The following is a 19884-nucleotide window of genomic DNA, read 5'->3' as shown; positions in this document are numbered from 1 at the left end:
AAGTGAGATGTTACACCCACATTAATTAAGGAGCACTAGGCTTCATCTGCCTCTCAAGATGACCACACAGGAGTTTCTGAAGTCTTTGAAACCTGTAATGAAGAGATTCAAGCCCAGGTAAAAGAAGGACAGATAAAACATGCAGTTTTAAAATACAAATTCCTCTCACACTGCTGGGCTGGCCTTTCTAGCTACAGTCTTCACACATTTACACTGGCCAAGGAACCACAAGCACATGCCAGAAACAGCTTTATTCTCGTAGTCAAAACAGGCTCCATGTGTGTTAACATTCTTCATACAAAGATACAGACAGGCAGTTTCTGTGAACCAGAAACATACTGTTTTTGACTGTTCACACAGTACCTAGAACAGATGCATTCCTGAAGAGCACTTTAGGCCCTCTGTTGTAATAAAAGAAACAAAACCCATGCAAAGAGAAAGCGAGATTTTAAAACATGCTTATTTAAAATAAGTTTATTGTAATGAAATAATATAAAAGTCTGACAAAGGGTTTAACAATGCTCCAAAAGAAGAGACAGATGCTGTATGATTTGAGGGATGATGCAGACTGGAAACTCCAAAGTACATATTTCAGACTGAACTGCTTATGACGGCACAATTTGTGCAATGCTTACACTGGAAGAGGTGATTTTGGGGGCAAGAACAAGCCCCTAGAATAAAGTAAATTTAAAGTGTAAGGCAATATACCTTCTCTTTATCTTTAGATGTGTTTCAGTATGTATATAATGTGCTTTAGAATGTATAAGTAAGGCTTGCAGGAAGCTCAGCTTGACATTGATAAAATGTATGCCCAAAATTGGCTTGAAAAAAGAAAACAGGCAAGGAAACCACAAAAGCAAGCTGCTTTGGTTTTCAGTTTAGTCACCACATTCTGGAATGCAATTTACTTGTTTAGTTTCAAGTAGACGCAAATCTCAAACTTTCAAGATGGCTTTAAATAAAGGAATTATTAAGTTTTGGACCCCATGAATGCTGCGATGCAAAATAAAGTTAAGAAACTTAAGTGCTAAGCAGAAATCAGGATAAGAAAACACAGAAGTTTCGCATATTAAAAAGAAAAAACAACACACCTCTAGAACACCTGGAGTATCTGGGGGCAGAAATCCCATACCAACGAAGGGATATTACAAATGATAGTTAAAGGCTACATTTTGAAGAACCGCATGCCAGTGGGATGGTGCATGTGTTTAAGTGAAGCATGCGCCTGTGTTCTAACTTCAAAGCAAGTGCTTAAATCCCTGTGTGATCTGTGAGCAGGATCAGCTACTGCCTGGGCTTGCTCTGAACCAGTAAGTGCACTGTGAAAACCCTTCTGCACGATGGTGCTCTTATATTGCTTGGAGCATGCAGCAGTTTGAAGGGTTTGTTCACCAAGGGGCTACGGAAAGCAGCAAAGAGGCATGAACTCCGTTATTCCCACCATTCTTCTCTTTTTGTTTTGTCACCTGCACTATACAGGCAAGACAAGAGAAATAGGTAATTTAAAAAAAAAAATTCCCGTGCTTTCACTCCCAAGAGGCAGAACTGCCAAGTCTGAAGTGTCCTATTTAAATGTCATTGGTGAAATGTAAAGTTCAAAGTATATGTTTTTTCTGGCAAAATATGTCAAATGAGGGAGAAACTTCAGAGAAAAGCAGTACATTCTCAATCTGACTGTATGTTTCGTTGCCTGACAAAGAATTCACGTCTTGTTTTCCAAGTTTACATTTGTATCACTTACAAAACTTCCCACTTTGCACTCTTATGGAAAGATGCTTTGACTTGACAGCAACAGCTCTTGTAGCAAAGCAGATGAGAACGGGAGGAAATGAAGGGGTAGAGACCAGGTGGGGGAAGAGAGAAAGACAGCCAGGTAGGAATGAGTTAATTATCTTTTCTGGTGTCTGAAAGGCAGCTTATGGTTCCCTAAAGCTTTTCACAAAAGCTGAAGTGGTAATGAAAACAACAGGTTAGCAAGTCCAGCATATGGACATATGTAACACTGTTTTCTATAATGGTCCACACCCCTTTGCCAAAGCACGCTGCCAACAACTGGAGCACATTTTGGGCATATTTTTTATATGTCCAGCCAACCAAGTGACACTTTTCAAACTACAAAACATTTTTAAAGCAAACAGTTGTAACCTAAATCTTGATGATCCTTTTACAAAAAGCTTGTAAGTGAAGGTATAAAGCCTTTAAGTGCATATGTTAAAAGGAGACCCATAGTACAGCAGTGTCAAGATGGGATATTTCAGTGACTCCTTCAGCTTACACTAAAGCACTTGAGTATCCAGTTCATATTCTACAATTGTAATGTCACAGAACTTTAATATGCAACTGAGTATGGTGTCTTAAAATAGCAGAGGGGGCCCCAGAACATAGTTTGTTTTTAAAAATATAACAACAAAATAAATAAAATAAATAAAAGCCTCCCATTACTAAGCAGAACTCGACTGAAATTATTTCAGAGCTCTGGTCTAATGCCAATGGCACTATATTAAAAAATGTGTGTATGATCTCTATTCAAATATGCTGACAGCCATTATTCAGTACTAGATAGCACTTCTATCAGATTGCTTTGGGATTTACCATGTCTCAGCAAGGTTGTGCACTGGACAGACACCATCGGTGTCATGTGCTGTATCAGAGTTCTACACTCAGCTATACTAATTTCACAAAAAGCAGCCTTAGTCCCCCGGGGTAAGGCTGTGATTACTCTTATTTTGCCATGGCTAAGAAAAATCCCTGAGAATATGCAACTGTTAGACATTGAAGGAAACAGCCGAAAGCATTTCTAAAGGAAAAGGATGCAAAACTTTAGACTAGTGCAGTCTGAGAAACCAAAGCAATTAATGTAAAGTATATAGAGCAAGGGTGCTGTTCTCCGAGAGCCACGTGGACCTCTATCAGTATGCAGGTCAGTTCAAAAATATCAGTCATTAAAAAACCAAAACAACCCCAACTGATCAATGAACCAAACATATCAAACAAAACCCACCAACCCCCTCTCCAACTCTAAATTTGAAGGCTTGCTCTCTGCATTTATTAAAATCAAAATCATTCCTCTCTGCTTGCCAAACTGACACCACAGGAAAAGAAAGAAGGAAGGGAAATGTCTCGTAGTGCATTTGCTTCCCCTTGGTCATCTGGTCTGTTGCATCCTTAGAGGTACAACTGGGAGTTATGCTTCGCAACATGCTGCATGGGTTTCTTTCTTAGTGGTGTTTTGGCTGGAAAGGTGGCATGTGTTAGCCTTAGAAGTGGTCAACACCCTGCAGGAGCAGTGCATGGTGAAGTACAAGTTTAGAAGGCATGGAGACCTTGCTCAGCTCCTGCTCTATAAGTCCCCTATTGAACAACAAGCACACAGGGGTCTCCTGAAACTATGGGCTGCTAAGAACATTCCCAGAACCACCAACTTTACAGAGCAGACCAAGGCAAGAAAGCCTGCTTTGAGGCAGGATGCCATGCTGATTAGAGAAGATGCCACGTGGACCACTCTCTATTTGTTAGAAGAAAGAAGAACGGTAGAAGTTAGTTATAGAAGTTAGTAACTGCTGAAGCTAGTGGCCTGATGAAGCTGTTAAGTTCTCTGCTTACAAAATAAAGCCTCCTTACTTTTTGCATCAAACCTTGGGCCTGATGCACTACTAACAAAACAGTGGTTCTCTCACTAGTTAAAAAAAACAAAACAAAACCAAACCACAAACCCCCCAAAATACCTCCAAGACTTTAAGTGCTGAATATGCTTTCCTGCTACTGGAAAAGCTTAGAGCAAAAAAGGGAAGCCAATTCTCATCATGATCTCACAGTTAATTTCTAGAAAAAAGGGATCTCTTCCTGCTCCCCCTGCATATCCCAGCTGATACTTTGTGGAAATGTGGTCTCCATTACCTTTCCAGAGCATCCAGCTAAGAACTACTGCAGCAAAGTTTCCCACATAACAGCTGAAAACCCTGAGGAAGCCATGCAGGGTGGAGAGATGGCTGTTCTGCTGCAGGGGTGCTTTCTTTGCATTCATGCCTAGAAGAAGATGGCGAAATCCCAAAGGGTCTCTACTTCATTTTGAGCACTGCGAGTAGTGAAATAATTAAATAATAAACTTTGGCCAAAAGTTTTTACTTTGTACTTAGACATAAATATTTACTACTTAAATTAAGAAAATCCACAAGACTAAAACCCCCACATCCTTCTGATTCCTCTTGGTGTATGTAGGAACTACAGACAGGCACTACTCAGAGAAGATGACAGAACAAGAAGTCACACTGTTTAGGTATCTAATTACAGTTCTGGTATCTTGTTTTATACACCAAGTGTGATGTTTGGTCATTTCTTCAAGCATCACATGCTTTTCTTAAAGCTCACAATGCTGGGCTCTTCAGAAAGGATGAAGTATTTGGTGTTCAGAGAGGTTCCCGTCACAGTACATTCATTTTACTGACAATGTGGTTTTTAGCCTAGCAAAAGCCAGTACTTCTCCTGTCAGTATGGTGACACTGAAACTTCTTCTGTATTTATGAAGATTTACTAATTCTAAGTACCTCATTATCACACTCTGCTCTCCTCCTGCACATGAGTTAAGCTCAACTCTTTGCACAAAGCCATCTGAAGCTGCAGGTCACCACTGAGAGACCCACTTATGCCTTGAATGGGCAGCCAATAATTCACAGCCAGCCCTCTAGTCATCAACACAACTAGGAATTTTGTCCTTAACCATATCACTAGCTAAAAGGACTTCTTTATTATTTTTAATAGCAGCAGTGTTAAGAGCACATTTTTATCTGTATCAGCAAAATGGAGAAAAGGGCAAATTTTATTTTCCTAATTTCCAGTCACTTCTACATAATTTAGGATTTTAAGGTTTGTAATTGGCCCAATGCGTAATGGCTCCATGACAAATTCTAGCTTCCCCTATGCTTCACTCATTTCATGTCCACTTTCATGAAGGCTCTGCCCATAATGTCAGCCTAGGAAGGACTTTAATAAAATCTGCTTTTTAAACTGCTAGCCATATTCAATTCAAAACTACATTTTTGTGTGAATTTAAGAAAACCCTAAACCCAAAAGAGAAAATCCCACCAAAACTTTAACAAACCAGGATGACGGACATGATCTTCAATTGGTTGTGTAAAGCACTATTGCAATTCACTGGGCTCTGCCAGTCTGTGCCAGCGAATTTCTTGTGGTCCACTGGCAGGAGCTGACAGGGAGAACGTGGCACATATTGGGAGGTGGTCAGGGAACACGACACCCAGTTTCAAAGGCTGGTTCCTAGGGAAGCTCAAACCAGCTTATGGTGAAGATCTCTCTAATATTTGGTGATGCGCTGCATCAAAAAGCTTTCAACCCAAATTAAGGGACAAACTCACCGCGTACCTTATCAGGTGGCATTTAATTGACCTTCTCTTCTGCTACCAAGGTCACAATAAATCTCGCTACCTCTGTCCTCCTGCGCCGTGGCAGGGAGTGGGCACAGGGCACATGAGAGCCAGAGCCAGCAGCGCCTGCATGGGCTCCATCACAACATCCCGACCGCTCCGCTGCCTGCACAGCTCTCTCCTAAGGTATGGGAGCAAAGGCCAAAATCTGCTCTGTTACTTTTACAAGGTGAAGAGAAGAGGGAGTGCACAGGCACGAGAGAAACTGTCAGAAAACATTCATCATGGACATAGTTGTGACCCAAAGAGAAACAGTACCTTCGCATTTAAACACAAAACAAGCATCAATGAAAAAATACAAATCATACATACCCTTCCCCCAAAACACTCACAACACTCTTCCCACCTGAAAAGATACAATGAACAGAAATGATGTCCAAAAAAATCCAAAACAAAATAAATCTTTGTTAACAGACACAGTCCCTGAAGTTTAAAGACACCGTCTTGCTGTAGTCATACCACCTCATCTGACTCCAAACCATGTACTTCATAGAGAGTGTCCAAGATATTTAGCTGCTTTTCCATGGCTGGTAGGTAAATGTTGAGGTCCCTCTGCATTCCTTTGTAAAATGTTTCTTCCTGAGGCTCACACTCCTCTACAGACAGAGCTGCCACAAAGTCTTCATACGTTGGAGCTGCCCTTAAAGCTAACTGGGAAAGGAACCAAAGCTTTTAGATTTGTAAAACAAAACAGGGAAAGAAACTGAACTAAACACACAAAAAACCTCTAAGACATCCCTCTATGCACTTAGACTGCATAGCTTTAATGTATTTATGTGTACATGCATATGTTAAGATTTTTAAATGAGAGGGAGGCTAACATTATTTTTTTTAATCTCTGTGTAGATCCCCAGTTTAAGACATCTTCAGAGAGGCCTGATTTTTAGGAAGTGTCTGTACATCACACTTTGTACAAACAAATAGCATACATTAGAAATTAATTAAATACAAACTCCACATACAGTTTGTTAAGGGAGCTTCCAAACCAGCATCACACACTTCAGCACTGAAGTTCCATTCTCAAAACGCTCTTTAGTAAGCTCTCCCCAACATTTCTGTTTCTCCCAGTCAAAGTCTCTGTCACGATTCCCTGGATGAGGCTTTCCTTTTTCCTTTTATGTTTTCCAGTGACAGACACGAGGGGGAGCTGCCAGACTGGATAAAAACGAACCATTTCCTCTGGCCAATATATTCTACTTTGAGTCCCTGACACATTCTGCACTAACCCTTATTGAATGCTCACGTCCAAAGACCAATCAATCCTTAAAAGCAACCTGAATCCCTCTTTTCGTCATTTAATAGCTCTGCCAGTCTGTGCGGAAAAATACATAATGAAAAAAATATGCATGCAAAAGTGATCCATCTGTTTTGGCTCCAGAAAGAAGGTTCCACACTGAAAGCCCAGTACTGCACACAGTGATAACCACCATTCTCACCCTGAAAATAAAGTGTGACAAAAGAATCTATTCATTTTAACACTTAAACATTCAACGTGGTTTATGAATTACGCACAATGCCAGATCACATTAACAAGACTCCCCAGCTCTATCAGCAACTAAGATAAATACTTACAGCAAAGACTCCGCGGACAACCCAACCATGGTGCTGCCGTAATGTCTTTCCATAAGCATTGTCTTAAAGGAAAAAAATAAATAAATCAAGAGACAGATGTATGGCAATATTAAGTTTGCATCACAAGGACAACTTACAGCTTACAAATGACTATTTATGGATATACTCTTGCCACTGGATGCAAATAAAGGCTGTTTCTGAGCACCCAAGTTATGACTGAAAGGAGATGACAGATTTGGGATTTCTGCACCGAGGTCTCAGCTCTGCTGTCAAATCTCCTTCACCTCATGCATGGTAAGTAAGTGTTCTAACAGACAGGATGGCAAATGTAATTTTTATTTGACTAGCTGTGCTTCACGCCTAACATTTCTCCTACTATTTAGTTCTCTGTTCAGTGCAAGTCTGATAAAATAATACACAGGGTGAAAAAATCTTCCAAGCTGATGGTTAGCCAGCCTCAATCAAGGTGGTTAGCTCAGGCATTAACCAAAAGCCCTCTCACTGCATCCAAGGGTCAAGTATTGAGTGTCATTGGAAAGGAAAGCACCGGGTCTTTACCAAAATAATCCTTGGGATCTCTCTTGTGAGTGTCTCTGAGTGCAGCCTTTGATGAAGGCCCTTGTTATGTTCCTAGACAGCTCCACTTTCATATACGAAGCTTACTATATACAAAGCCAAATATCTTTGAGCCATATTTTCCCAGTCTTAGTTTGTCACTGGTGTCATTTCATACCCTTGCCCTTCAGCTGAATTTTTAAGTATCTGACATAGTGTTAGACTTTCCCTGAGCTGTTCACCTTGAAGAAAGAGAACCTCTACATTTGCTGCTTTAAGGTATTTGCTCAAGAGACTGCAGACAGTTATTACTGGAAGAGTGTAAACAGCCATAAGTTTTGCTGTACTCTGAAGTACTCCTCACCTATCAGTCCAATGACTGGGGAATGTGTCTGTTCTATCTTCACAGTAGGAATGAAAATCTATGAGAATAGCATACAGTAACGAGAGCAATGAAATAAGGAGGAAAAGAGTATTGCATAGCAAACAGGAATGATGAGTCTATTCTCTGCCTTATCAGCAAATATAAGGGATATTAAAAACATCAGAATTTTAAAAGCTGGCTAAGGTTTAAATCCCAATTAAAGACAAATCCTTTCAAAAAGCTGTTTGTTCCTCAGAAGATCATAAGACCTGGTGGATATTCCATTTTTTATTTTCATTTCATTTCATTAGCTTGACATTCAAGGTTGTAGGCAGAGAACACATACCCCCATCTTTATCTGAGATTCAAATAGCATGAGAAGGCCTATGTAAGAAACTCTAACAGCAAACCAAAGCTGCAACGGTGATAAAGATGCGGGAGAGCTTTTCATAGGGAGAAAGGCAAAGGTGAAGTGAGAAAAAAAACAACAGCATGTCTCTGCCATAGACACAAAGCAATTCAAGAAGGAATTCACTGCTACAGCCTTCAGACTCAGAAGGTCAAATATGTGCTTTGACTTTCCACGGTGTTTAACATCCACATCTTTAGCGGTGTATTTACAGTCCCACTTCCAAGAGCTGCTTATATACTTCAGTGCATAGTAGCTATTTGTACCGATCCTATAAGGCAGCTGCTTAATTGTTTAAAAGACCACTGGTTTATCATAACATTAGACCACATGCATATAGAGAGGGTCTTACTCAGGAATAACCACGTCAAGCCTAAGCAGGGTTTGTATTTTGTTTTATATTTGCTGTGGGCACTACCCTGAATTGGCAAGTGTCAGAAATTCTGTACTTGGAAAAAAATTCCTTCTTCTCCATTACAAATTCCCTTCTAACTGATACAAACAATTCACAGCCATACTAGCAAAGAGGTGATTTCAAAGAGTGATGGCCAATCTCAGAAATAACTAAAAAATAACCCAACAGCTATAAATTTGAGAGTGCTCTCGCTGGAAACCAGTAGAGAAAATTGAATGAGACACAGCACTTTTTTCCCTAAGATATGACTGTCTCCTCTGCCAAAAGTAGGCCAATTAAAGGAATCTTTATCTGCTATTAAATCAACATTGACCAGTTGTCTAGTAATCTGTCCATTTTCAAAAACCGTACTTTTAAAAAAATTTATGTCTTGGAAATTACTTGCATCATTAGTCACTGAAGGAAACACAGATTCTAAACAAGAAAGAAAATAGCCTAGTACATAAATTCAGAAGCACAGGAAGAATAAAGCAACTGGCACTTACTCAAAGCTGTTTGGATATTCTTTTCCCCATTCTTCACTTCTGTCAAAAACCCTTTCAAGAACTTTAAACCTCTGTCAGGATGAACACATGAAATAAAAAAGAAACCATGGTTACAACAAAGTAATCCAAAGTATAACAAAGCCCTCAAAGTTGTAATACAACTCAGAAGTGCATTAAAACTCAGAATTTAGGTGCCATTTTCAATCTGAATTAAAAAAATTGCAGCTACCTTTTTCAGCCTCTCTCCTAACCCAAAGAAAAATACTTTGCTAGAACATTTCTGCTGCAGCCTGCCTGACGTTCTGGTCCAACAGGAGCAGTCATTCACTGTAACTTCACCTTTACAGAAAAACAGGTTGCCTGCCATTGCTTTTTTGGGCCTTTTGGCAAAGTCGCAGTGATACAACCACAGACAACACATTAATCTTGAACCTGGCCAATCTGGATTGATGAAGCCAGTGGAAAGTAACCCGTTTGCTCCAAGTACACAAGCTTGTGCTGGTGAAAGGCCTCTCTGTCTACAACTACCTGAAAGGAGGTTGTAGCATGGAGGGTGTTGGTCTCTCTTCCCAACTAGCAAGTGACAGGATGAGAGGAAATGGCCTCAAGTTGCACCAGGGAAGGTTTAGATTGGATATTAGGAAAAATTTCTTCATGGAAAGGGTTATGAAGCACTGGAACACGCTGCCCAGGGAAGTGGTGGAGTCACCATCCTAGAGGTGTTTAAAAGACATATAGATGAGGTTCTTAGGGGCATGGTTTAGTGCTAGAGGTAGGTTATGGTTGAACTCAATGATCTTGAGGGTCTCTTCCAACTGGAATGATTCTAATGATTCTCATTGCACCTTAGCAATTCATAGGGTAAGTAGATACAAGGCCGTTACCTTTTCAGCCACAAGAGAGCCTCCGTAGCAGAGTTTCTGACTTGTGCTACACCTGCATTCACTTCATGGAGCACTATCTTCTGGAGGGTATCAAACTCTTCTTTGTTGGTTATAAATTTCTGGTTTATTTTCTGGAGTGAAAACAAGAGGTTAAGCCTTTTAAGACCAAACAGTGACCTGTTCTGCAAATACCACCTATTTATCACAACTCTTCCCTGCAAAGGGATACCACAGATCCCCAACCACATCACACACTTCCCATGGCACAGCTGCCCTGCCACACTAGGCACATCTTCCCAGGGCACCACCCCAGTCACATCTGCTTAACACAATCAAAAAAAAAACCCCCACATTTCAGTCAAAGATTTACAGGGAACCTGCCATTTCTGTCTGACAAAATGCTTTAGGTTCCCATGGCATCCTCTACACCAGCAGAAAGGAGTTAGCTCAACCTGCTCTCCGATCAAACTCCCATTTGCCTCAAGCTTCAGGTACAAGCAAGAACACCTTCTGACAACTGCTAAGCTGCAAAATCTCAAGTTACATGTAGCAGTCATCAGCATGCTTAGGCTTTTTAATTTATTCCCAAGTTTGTTATGCACAACTCCTCATAAAAACAAGAGAGAAAATTATATAAGGGGCAGATAAACACATTCTTCGTTCTACATTAAAGGAGAAGCTGCCTATCACTTGACAATGAATATTCAAGGTTTTAGTTTTTTAAATAGCATCCTTCTCTCTTGCTATTTTCAGTATTTCAGTGGCTACCTTCAGTAAGAGAAGCACCAAACAAATCTGAATGTATGCAATGTTCCTTATCATACACTCAGAAGATATGCTTTGTTTTTCTTCTTTTTTTTTTTAAAGAAGCAGCACTTCAAACCTATTCAGACTTGGAGCTTGAAGAACTACCAGACCAAGAACCGAGGCTGCAGGGCTTGCCCTGACCTGCTGAGAAGCTGCTTCTTAATGCACCAACTTCCTCCTACTTGGTTGAGGAAAGGGATTTTTTCCTCCACCTCCTTTTGTTATACAATCCAAAGTCAATATTGCTACCATCACATCACGACTTACAACCTACTCAAGCTCAGAATTAAAAGTCATATTCACTAGGTGTAATAGATATTTTATTTGGCAGTCAAACAACTATCTTATAAGATTTCACAAAACAATAGGATTTCTTAAACACAGCATGTACTGTAAAAACAGAATTAGAGGTATTTCAGCATTTTGATCTGACAGATGGTTAACATTATAAAATATTAAATAGACTTCCACTATTGACTCCTACAACAAAGATTCTTGAGCTTTAGTGCCCAAAATAGATATTTTGTTAAAAAAAATTTAAAAAAATTTAAAAAGTTGCCAGAAAGAAGGTGTTACCTTGATGTTACCTACAAAATCCATTTTGACAGGGGCAAAAACAGTTGGTCCCAGCTTGTCTAGAAAAAAAAAAAAAGAGGCCATATTTTGTGGTTTTTTCCAGTCCTCATGCCTTAGTAACAATTAATTTCATTTACTCTCTTAACAATCCTTCTAGATGTCAGGAGAACACTAAATTAATAACGTAAACCAAAGTCTGTCTTCGGTGTAGAACTGATCCACCTCAGTGGGTGCAAGTGTTAAAATACACCAACCTACAATTCGGAAGTCCTCAAAAGGGTTCATGCTCACAGGGACCTCACGTCCACTGTCAGATGCAGGGGTCAAGCAGGTAGGGAGCTGCACTGGCTGGAGATAGAAGTCTTTGGAAAAAAATCAAATAGATAGTACAGCTGATGGCATGCTGTCTGCTGTACTGGGCATGTAAGGTATACATGCTGCTTTTCTGAGAAGAAGAAATTGCTGCTCCAGACAGACCCATAAAGTTCCAGACAGTTTGGACATGGGTCCCATCTAAATGAGAATGGATCTTCCATAAAGCGAAGTAAGAAACATCTTCTGGTACCAGTCAAATTGATTCTGCTGATAGGAACCGTTTCTATTATACCACTTTAATGAAGAAACTAATTCTCTAAGCCAACAGCTCCACCTTTTCTCGCAACTGGCAACAGTCAAAAGGAGTCAGAAAAAAAGAAGGAGGAGCTGCTTACCCAGAACAGGTACAATTGCATAACACGACTCCAGAAACTCCTCTGTTGGTATGCCCTCCTCCTCCCGAAGCTCAATATCGCTGAACCTGGTGTCCAGGACAAGCAGAAAAGGTTGTTAAATTAACAATTCCTTTTTTGCAACTTCTAAAGGCAAAATTACATTTCATGCCCACTTGATTTGCAGAGATGTAAAATTTATAGACATGAAACCACCAAGACAGCTTTTGTTTCATTAGGTTAAATGACTGCAGAAATGCACTTTTGGTGGTGTGCAAGCAGGGTCTGCAATTAGAAACGAGGAAAAAACCTCCCACTCCACTCTGTACAGTTAATTCTACAAAGGCTATCTTCTTCAATTACTGTGCTATATACAGTCTTGTTGAATAATCTCAGCAAATAAAGCTTTACAGGCAAAAGGCTCTTAAAAATGAGTCAATTAAAGGCTTAACAAAGTTTCAATAATCCTTTTAATTGAAATCTGTACTACCTATTGCTCATGACACTGAAGAAGGTAGGAGAATCATTTTCATTTCTGTCTTCCTCACACAGAGTCAATCCACTTAAAGAATTCGTTTCTGACTGCAGCAGCTTGTGGGCACCAGAGCTTTTTGCAGCTTGCAGCTTGTTCTCTCCATTTTCTTTAGTGCCTTACATTTATAGGAAACAGAAGAAAAACAAAAATAGAAAAATAAAACAGCCACATACCCATACTGTTATTCCTGTTCAACAAGATGCTTTCTATTTGAAGGAAGGCACTTAGATATCTGGATCACGCAAGTTTAAAAGCTCTCCCTGCCAGCAACAAGACTCTCACTGCAGTTCCCCTTCTGTTGACTGCTTAGACCACATTTCCACCAGTCCCTTCCCCACTGCTTTTTAATCAGACAGACCCAGCACCAGGCTCCAGTGCAGGTGAACCCACACATCCTCAGAAAGGACAGCAATATGAGGGGAGAACGTTGAAGAAGTGATTGGGTGCAGCAGGGAGTAGACTCATCTCCCTGAAAGAAAGATCACTTCTCACATGGCTATAACTTCGCCAGTGCTGACGAAGTGGCAGAACGCATTTTCAAAAGCAAAAGAACAATAGTGACTTATTTACTCCTTCTCATAAGTAAGTAAACTGGCTGCTTAGACAGGTACTGCTATGACATCAAAGGTTGCTATGTTCTCCCCAGTTTGTATTAATATCTTTAAAGCTTCCAAGAAAAAGATCCAGTTGCCTCTTCCCTGCTGTGTTCTGTTTTATTTCTTCTTTGGGGTCAAGTGCATCTGTGTCAAATAAACAGAACACTATACAAGTGGCCCCAAATGCATGTTATTCTGCAAGGACTAATCACGCTACACAACACCAGTTACAGAATTGGGAAAAACTCCAAAGGCAACCCATGTAAGAACAAAATCAACTTGATCATTGACTTGGGCTTAAAAACCTCAACTGATTCACTGACTGCACAGGTATGTTTTGGAATGGTGACCAGGCAGAGAAAGCTGCTGTTTGAGAACAATACAACAGGATGAGCAGAAATCATACGTTACTTGTACAGACCCAAATTAAGCTCAGCAGACCTTAACAATATAGCTATGTTGGATGGAATTTTATACTGAATTAGTGCAACAGTGTTTTAGTGAAGTCCCACACAAATCTAAGTTTCATGCTATTGCTCAGGTCATGGAAGAAATAAGGTACTTTCTAGTATTCTCTTAGTTGCAGAAAAAGTGCTAATTTTCCATAAAGATTTGTGAAAACCATCAAGAAAGACTACAAGGTCAGCCCCTCCAAGACAGGCACACAAAGCATCAGTGTCCCCCTTCTGACAGCACAGCCTTACACACCAGCAGAGGTGCTGGCATTCCCAGCGAGGGCCTTTGGGAACAATGTGTCTGTCCACAGTGCAAGACGAGCCCAAGCTCTGTCAGGCTATATTGTTACGCACATCAATCAGCATCTAGAGGAGCCTCCACTTGTCCAAAAAAGGATCTTTAATTTCCTTCCCCTTTCGGTCCCAAGTTAGCTATCAACAAGGGCAGGAGCTATGCTGTGAAGACTTGACAACAGGAAGATATCAGACTAAAATACACTGACATTCCCTCTCTTGGAAAGCAACATATCAGCCCTCTCACAGGCACCCTACACCTCCCTCCATTTACACTTAAAGAGTAATGATGCTGGATAAAAGATAGTGCATATGTTTACCTGCCAAACCCTCTGCCATGTCATCTTCAACAGAAACATCACTTCCCCCCTCATTTGTCTCCAGGTTTAAACATTCCAGATTTTTAATAAGGGTTTGCTCTTGATGGTTAATTTCTGCTTTTACAGAGCCATTTTCACAGGGGTTCAATTCCATCTGCCTGAAGAAAGGGAAAGAATACTGGTTAGTGCATAAAACATTGCTTGGTAAGCTTCTTCCTCTGAAAACACATGAATAACAATAAGAGAAAAACAGTTGACAGAAATTATAGGCTGTCACAGGCTGCTCTGAGCTAAAGAACTTGTCTAAAATAACAAAAGGAACCAGGCAGCTCTTTGCAGCACATAGGATTAACACTTCAAGCTCAGTTTGCAGAGTTGGAATATATTTACAATGACCTTTGTTAAAGAGAGATACAAACAAAAAAATACAATTGATTATGAAAAAGAAAATCACAGGCAGATATTGTAGCTAAAAGAATATTCCCTCATTAGTACTTTAAAATATACACCCTTGCCATCTGCTATATAAATCATAGCCTTCTCTCCATCAACAATTTTATGAGTTTATGGAGCAGAACCTAAAATGCAGGAAAGAGCAATAAAGTGGGAGAGAACTGGCTGGTGACTGACCACTAGGTCATCAAGTGGGTGTCTGAGAAAAATAAAAGGGAAAGGGCTGATAAAGAAGAGACATGAAGTGGGGTGAGCCAGCTCCCTTTTGTTGTGTCTGCTTCCAAGTACACAGCTCAGAACAATACAATTCTGCCTGCATCCAGCACTAGTAATATTAAAGTATGGAAAGAACAGACATTACCAAAAACAGATTAGAAAGACATTGACAATAAAAACTTTTATCATACCTTTCTGTTGAGGTGTGACTAGACAAGACAGAGTGCTTTACCTGCAAGATAAGTGGGGAGGGGGAATATTCTTTAAAGCAAGAAGACTGTATCATGCTTCTGAGGCTTCGCATTTAATTAAACCCAAGATGGAGTTAGCAAAAAAGGCTGAAAAGCTAAGCATACGCTCACTAATTCTCTGACCTGAAGGCAGTATACAGATAGAAAACAGTGCTACGTTATTACACTGTTAAAATATTGAAAAGAAAAAAAAGCAAAACAAAACCCAGGAGACTTCTTTTAGAAGCTAGCTAGCAAGTGGCAAGTGAGACACAGTACAGCATACGGAAAAGAAACAAGGCATTGAGTTTTCTTTGCAATGATGTTTTCCTCACTTATGAAAATAAATTATGAAAAAACAGAAGAAACATGAGGCCAGATACCAGGTATGGTGAAATAACCTCACTACCCAGATGCAGGGACACATCTGCCTTCCTACATACAGCTTAATCTGCTGTTTGTCAGAGATGCTCCAGTTTTGCATATGTAGTTGTGGATTCAGGATCCAATAAAGTGCCTTTGTCATTAAAAAGATAAGCTCATCAGCTCCTGGTGACGTATTACCACAGATCCGATGCTGCAGTAGCTTAGGAGAGTAATAGTTGCTGTGTGCTCCTGCAATGGACCAACTTGTCATACACCCGGGGTATTTTGAAACACCACTGTCTGCAGCTGGAGCAGCCCCTGAGAGTTAATGCTTAATAACTTTCATCTGTCACTAGAAGTTAAAAGATTGGTCACTGCTTATTATTATAAAAAAATGGCCCTATCTTACTTGCAAACCACAAGAAATATCAGAGTATGTCCAGTGGAGGATTACTAGCTATAATATGGGTAAAAATGCATTCCCTACTTCTAAAAATGCTGCTTCACAAAAGGGCGCCTTACCAGCTATGCAGAGACTGAGAGAAAAGGATAGTGGCAATTACCTTGTTCGTTCTGAGAACTGCTAAATGTGGGGATCCAGGTGGGGTCTGATGCAATAACTCAGAAGTGAAGGCAGTATTTGCAATCTGCATACATTCTTCAAGAGTCTTCAGGAAGGTGTCACAGGTTGATTTTAACAGAGCTCCCATATCAATTCCGCTCTGTGGGAAGAAACCAATGCGAAGACATGGACTCAACACAGAGGAACAACTTCGAGCAACAAATGTCTACAAAGTAACTACTACATTAATGATTTCTGTTTAACATGAATTAAAACGCAATGTGTCAGCTGCTCAGAGAACTGGCATCACGTATTCCTGGGGCTATGCCCCCTCACAACATCACCACTCTTGCCAGCTTCTCACTACAAAAAGCTCAGTATGCTCGTGTTTTGAAAGCAATGCCTTCTAGTTACTTATCTCTGGTGTTAAAGGTGCATTAAATACTAAGCCTTGGTGTATTCAACAATGGCATTGCAGATGACACCACTGGCAGGAGAAATGAAAAATAAACAAATTAAATGGGATCAGAATGATCTGCAGATAATTTCAAAAACCCCATGAACAAAAAATTACTACAATTCAAAAAACAGGCAGAATGAAGTATCACATTACCACAACATTCTTCATCTCTGCAAAGTGCAGTTATTGATCCTGAAATGCTTGTAGCATTAAATCTTTCCAGTTAAATAGCAGTAAGATCAGGGAAAGTGAGTTTTGCCCCAGAAGCATAAACTATGAGCTGGATAAACATTACATTACTTATTTGTTGTCAAAACCTGTGAGCTGCAAGTTCCAACAGCACCTTTTATTCATTTATATACTACATAGTGCTTCTGCACTGGCTGTTAATTCACCATAAACAGTTTATTGAGTATCTTTATGGAGATGGTTCGGACATACAAATTATTAACCCTCACATGTTCTGCCTGCCTGTCCTGCACTTGAGGACCCATCTCTCCAGTGAGAGGCATCCTGGAACTTCACACCAGCTTCTCTAGCAAGGGATGTGCATCCTTCTTCACACATTTCTCTCTCAAAGCAAGGGACAGATCACTGTCATTAGGAGACCCCTCTTAAATGAGGTTCCTTTGGTCAGGAAGATTTGCAAGGTTTGAAACTTAAGTGAGGCTAATCATGCAGTTCGTCCTAGCAATTTTGCTTTTTTGTGGTCTGCATTGTCTCTTGACCTTTTAAAAGTTTTGGCTGAGAAGTGTTTTTCTGAGCAGAATATTAATGACTCAGGGGCAGACAAATGTGCACTTCTTGTAAGTTATCTTCTTATAAAAAAATCTTTTGCTTTTTTGATCCACTATATACACATGGTCAACTACAGAGATGCTATTATCTGGATCATAGATCTCTCATCTCATCTCATCTCATCTCACCACTTGCCACCCCAACACAGGGAAAGATATTTGCAACAATACAGTGTTACTGCATTTAAACAAGAGCTGTTATGTGGGTACATTATTTCCCATAGGATCTCTGCAGAAATAGGGTACAATATTAACCAGCTGTGAGTGAACACTACATTGGCTAACCAGAAGAATTCACAATGCTCAAGACTTGACAGATGTGGTCTACACCAAAAATAGTGCTGTACCTCTGGTTCTGATACCGCAGCAATGCTGGCTTCCTTCGTTTTATGCACTTGCTGAACAAGAAGGTTACAGTACAGTCTAAGTTCAGACATTTTAGTCTTCAAGGCTTCTGTGTTTTCAGTGAACTCTAAAAGTGAAACAAAAGAAGAGTTACATTTATTGTATCCATCTTGAAGTATATGATTTTGGAAAGTCGCTGAAATAGTATTATCCAATCCAATCAATACTTTCTTCATTCAAAACATTTCCTATCAACTCAAAAAGATGAGCTGGATTTGCCATAAATTATGCTCCTGACAGGTAAAAAACTGTTTCACTATTTGTCATCATAGACAGGAACAGTATGTTCCTAGACTTAGGACACATAGACAAAGCAAGTACACACCACTTGACTTTATTTGGCCTTTTAAATAGGATTAAACCCTGACTTGTTTTCACTAAGTAGTTTAAAGTGCAAACAATTACACTGTGAATTAAAAGACGAGGATTCTGGGTAGAAACCACTGGAGGGAAAAGATGCAACCTGTCTAACACATAGGAATTCATTTAATACATATCCTTGAACCATAAAATGATTGAGGTTGGAAGGAACCTCTGGAGATCAACTGGCCCGACTCCCCTGTTCAAAGCAGGGTCAGCCAGAGCATGTTGCTCAGGGCAATGTCTATTCACGTTTTGAATATTACCAAGGATGAAGACTCCACAACTTCTCTGTGCAACCTGTTTCAGTGCTCTCTTATCCTCACAATATAAACATTTCTGCTTATGTCTCAATGGAGTTGCTGGTATTTAAATTCACGCCCATTTCCTCTTGCCCATTCACTGAGAAGAGCCTGGCTCCATCCTTTTTTTATGCTCCCCCCTCAGATATTCCCTTTAATCATCTTAGTGGCCCTTTGCTGGACTCTCTCCAGTATGTCCATATGTTTCTTGTACTAGAGAGTGCAGAACTGAGCTGACTAATCCAGATATGGCTAACAGTCAATGTGAGATTTTTCAGAATATTTTTATATTAGAGTCCTAGAATTACAGAATAAATTAATTTCTGTTAATAAGACTAGCATCGTTTAGTTCTGCAAATACATCAGGAGCTTTTTACCCTGTGCTACTGCATGTCAGTTACAGATATAACTTTGTTCTGCTTCTAGGAACCAAGCATCAGATTTCCACTTTGTGCAGGGCCCTACAGTAGCATCTTCTGCTCAGTTCTGACTCAGTTTGAACCAGTAGATGCAAAGCCCAGTGACAATGCACATAAGGCTAAGAGGAAAAGCGATCCCTCACCTAAGGGAAAGGAAGTGCATTTGCTCAGGATCACAAATATATTAACAATAATTAGCTGTTTTTCCATCTTCTGCATAGTCACTGTGCTGAGGTTACACAAGGTTAAGGTATGAGGTCTCATATTGACTGATGAATAACACGCTTGTAAGCAAGAGGGGTCTTCACTGGGGTGAAAGTGAGATTGTTGGTGAAAGCGAAGAGGTCAGTGAATTAATTTTTATAGCCTGACCATGATCAGATTGCAGTTTCCAAATACTAGTATGCACATCTAAAACCAATTGCAAACCTTGATTTTAATTGGGATTGTTGAAGTGCACAGGACAGTTCAGTTAGAACATGGAAGGAAAGGGTCTGAGGAACGCCAAAGCTCAAGAGCCACAGGCATGAGAGGCAGGGTCATCATACTAAGACAATCGCAGAAGGTGGGTGTCTCACCTTTATGCACAGTCTGCATCCCAGTGACCCACAGCCAGCAGCTACTCACTCCTTGTACTTACAGAACCCATCAGCACAGGGTTTTCAAATTATTTATACATAGTATATTCTAAGCAAAAGCCAAGTATTCAAATCCTTGCACTGAGAGGTAACACCTGAGATTTCTAGCTAGAGTTCCCACACAGCCTGGCTTTTAGCAGCACCAAAAACCTGAAGCACAAGTTGGACACAGAGTTCAGGAATTGATTTTGTCATCTTTGTGTGTACATCTACAAGGGTAAGGATGGGAAAATACAAAGCAAATAGTATGTGCCAGCAAAA

The 19884-nt window shown here is 40.1% G+C and overlaps 1 protein-coding gene across 3 annotated transcripts in view; it reads right to left on the bottom strand.

Moving 5' to 3' along the window:
• Positions 1-236: 236 nt before the first annotated feature.
• The window catches only part of PLEKHA8 (pleckstrin homology domain containing A8), a 31561-nt gene continuing 11913 nt past the window's right edge, over positions 237-19884 (bottom strand). For all 3 annotated transcript variants that reach the window (XM_065051457.1, XM_065051455.1, XM_065051456.1), the window contains exons 4-14: positions 17847-17971; positions 16244-16402; positions 15276-15316; positions 14416-14573; positions 12706-12865; positions 12219-12304; positions 11509-11567; positions 10126-10256; positions 9242-9312; positions 7014-7075; positions 237-6092 (exon numbers count right to left, since the gene is read on the bottom strand). In XM_065051457.1, the coding sequence (XP_064907529.1) occupies positions 5895-6092; positions 7014-7075; positions 9242-9312; positions 10126-10256; positions 11509-11567; positions 12219-12304; positions 12706-12865; positions 14416-14573; positions 15276-15316; positions 16244-16402; positions 17847-17971 (1250 nt within the window). In that variant the 3' untranslated portion in view covers positions 237-5894. The remainder of the gene's footprint in view (positions 6093-7013; positions 7076-9241; positions 9313-10125; positions 10257-11508; positions 11568-12218; positions 12305-12705; positions 12866-14415; positions 14574-15275; positions 15317-16243; positions 16403-17846; positions 17972-19884) is intronic.

Source organism: Columba livia, chromosome 2, assembly GCF_036013475.1.
Source record: "Columba livia isolate bColLiv1 breed racing homer chromosome 2, bColLiv1.pat.W.v2, whole genome shotgun sequence".
NCBI lineage: Eukaryota > Metazoa > Chordata > Aves > Columbiformes > Columbidae > Columba > Columba livia.
Note: the sequence above shows the minus strand (reverse complement) of the source record. Positions and strands in the feature narration are given on the sequence as shown.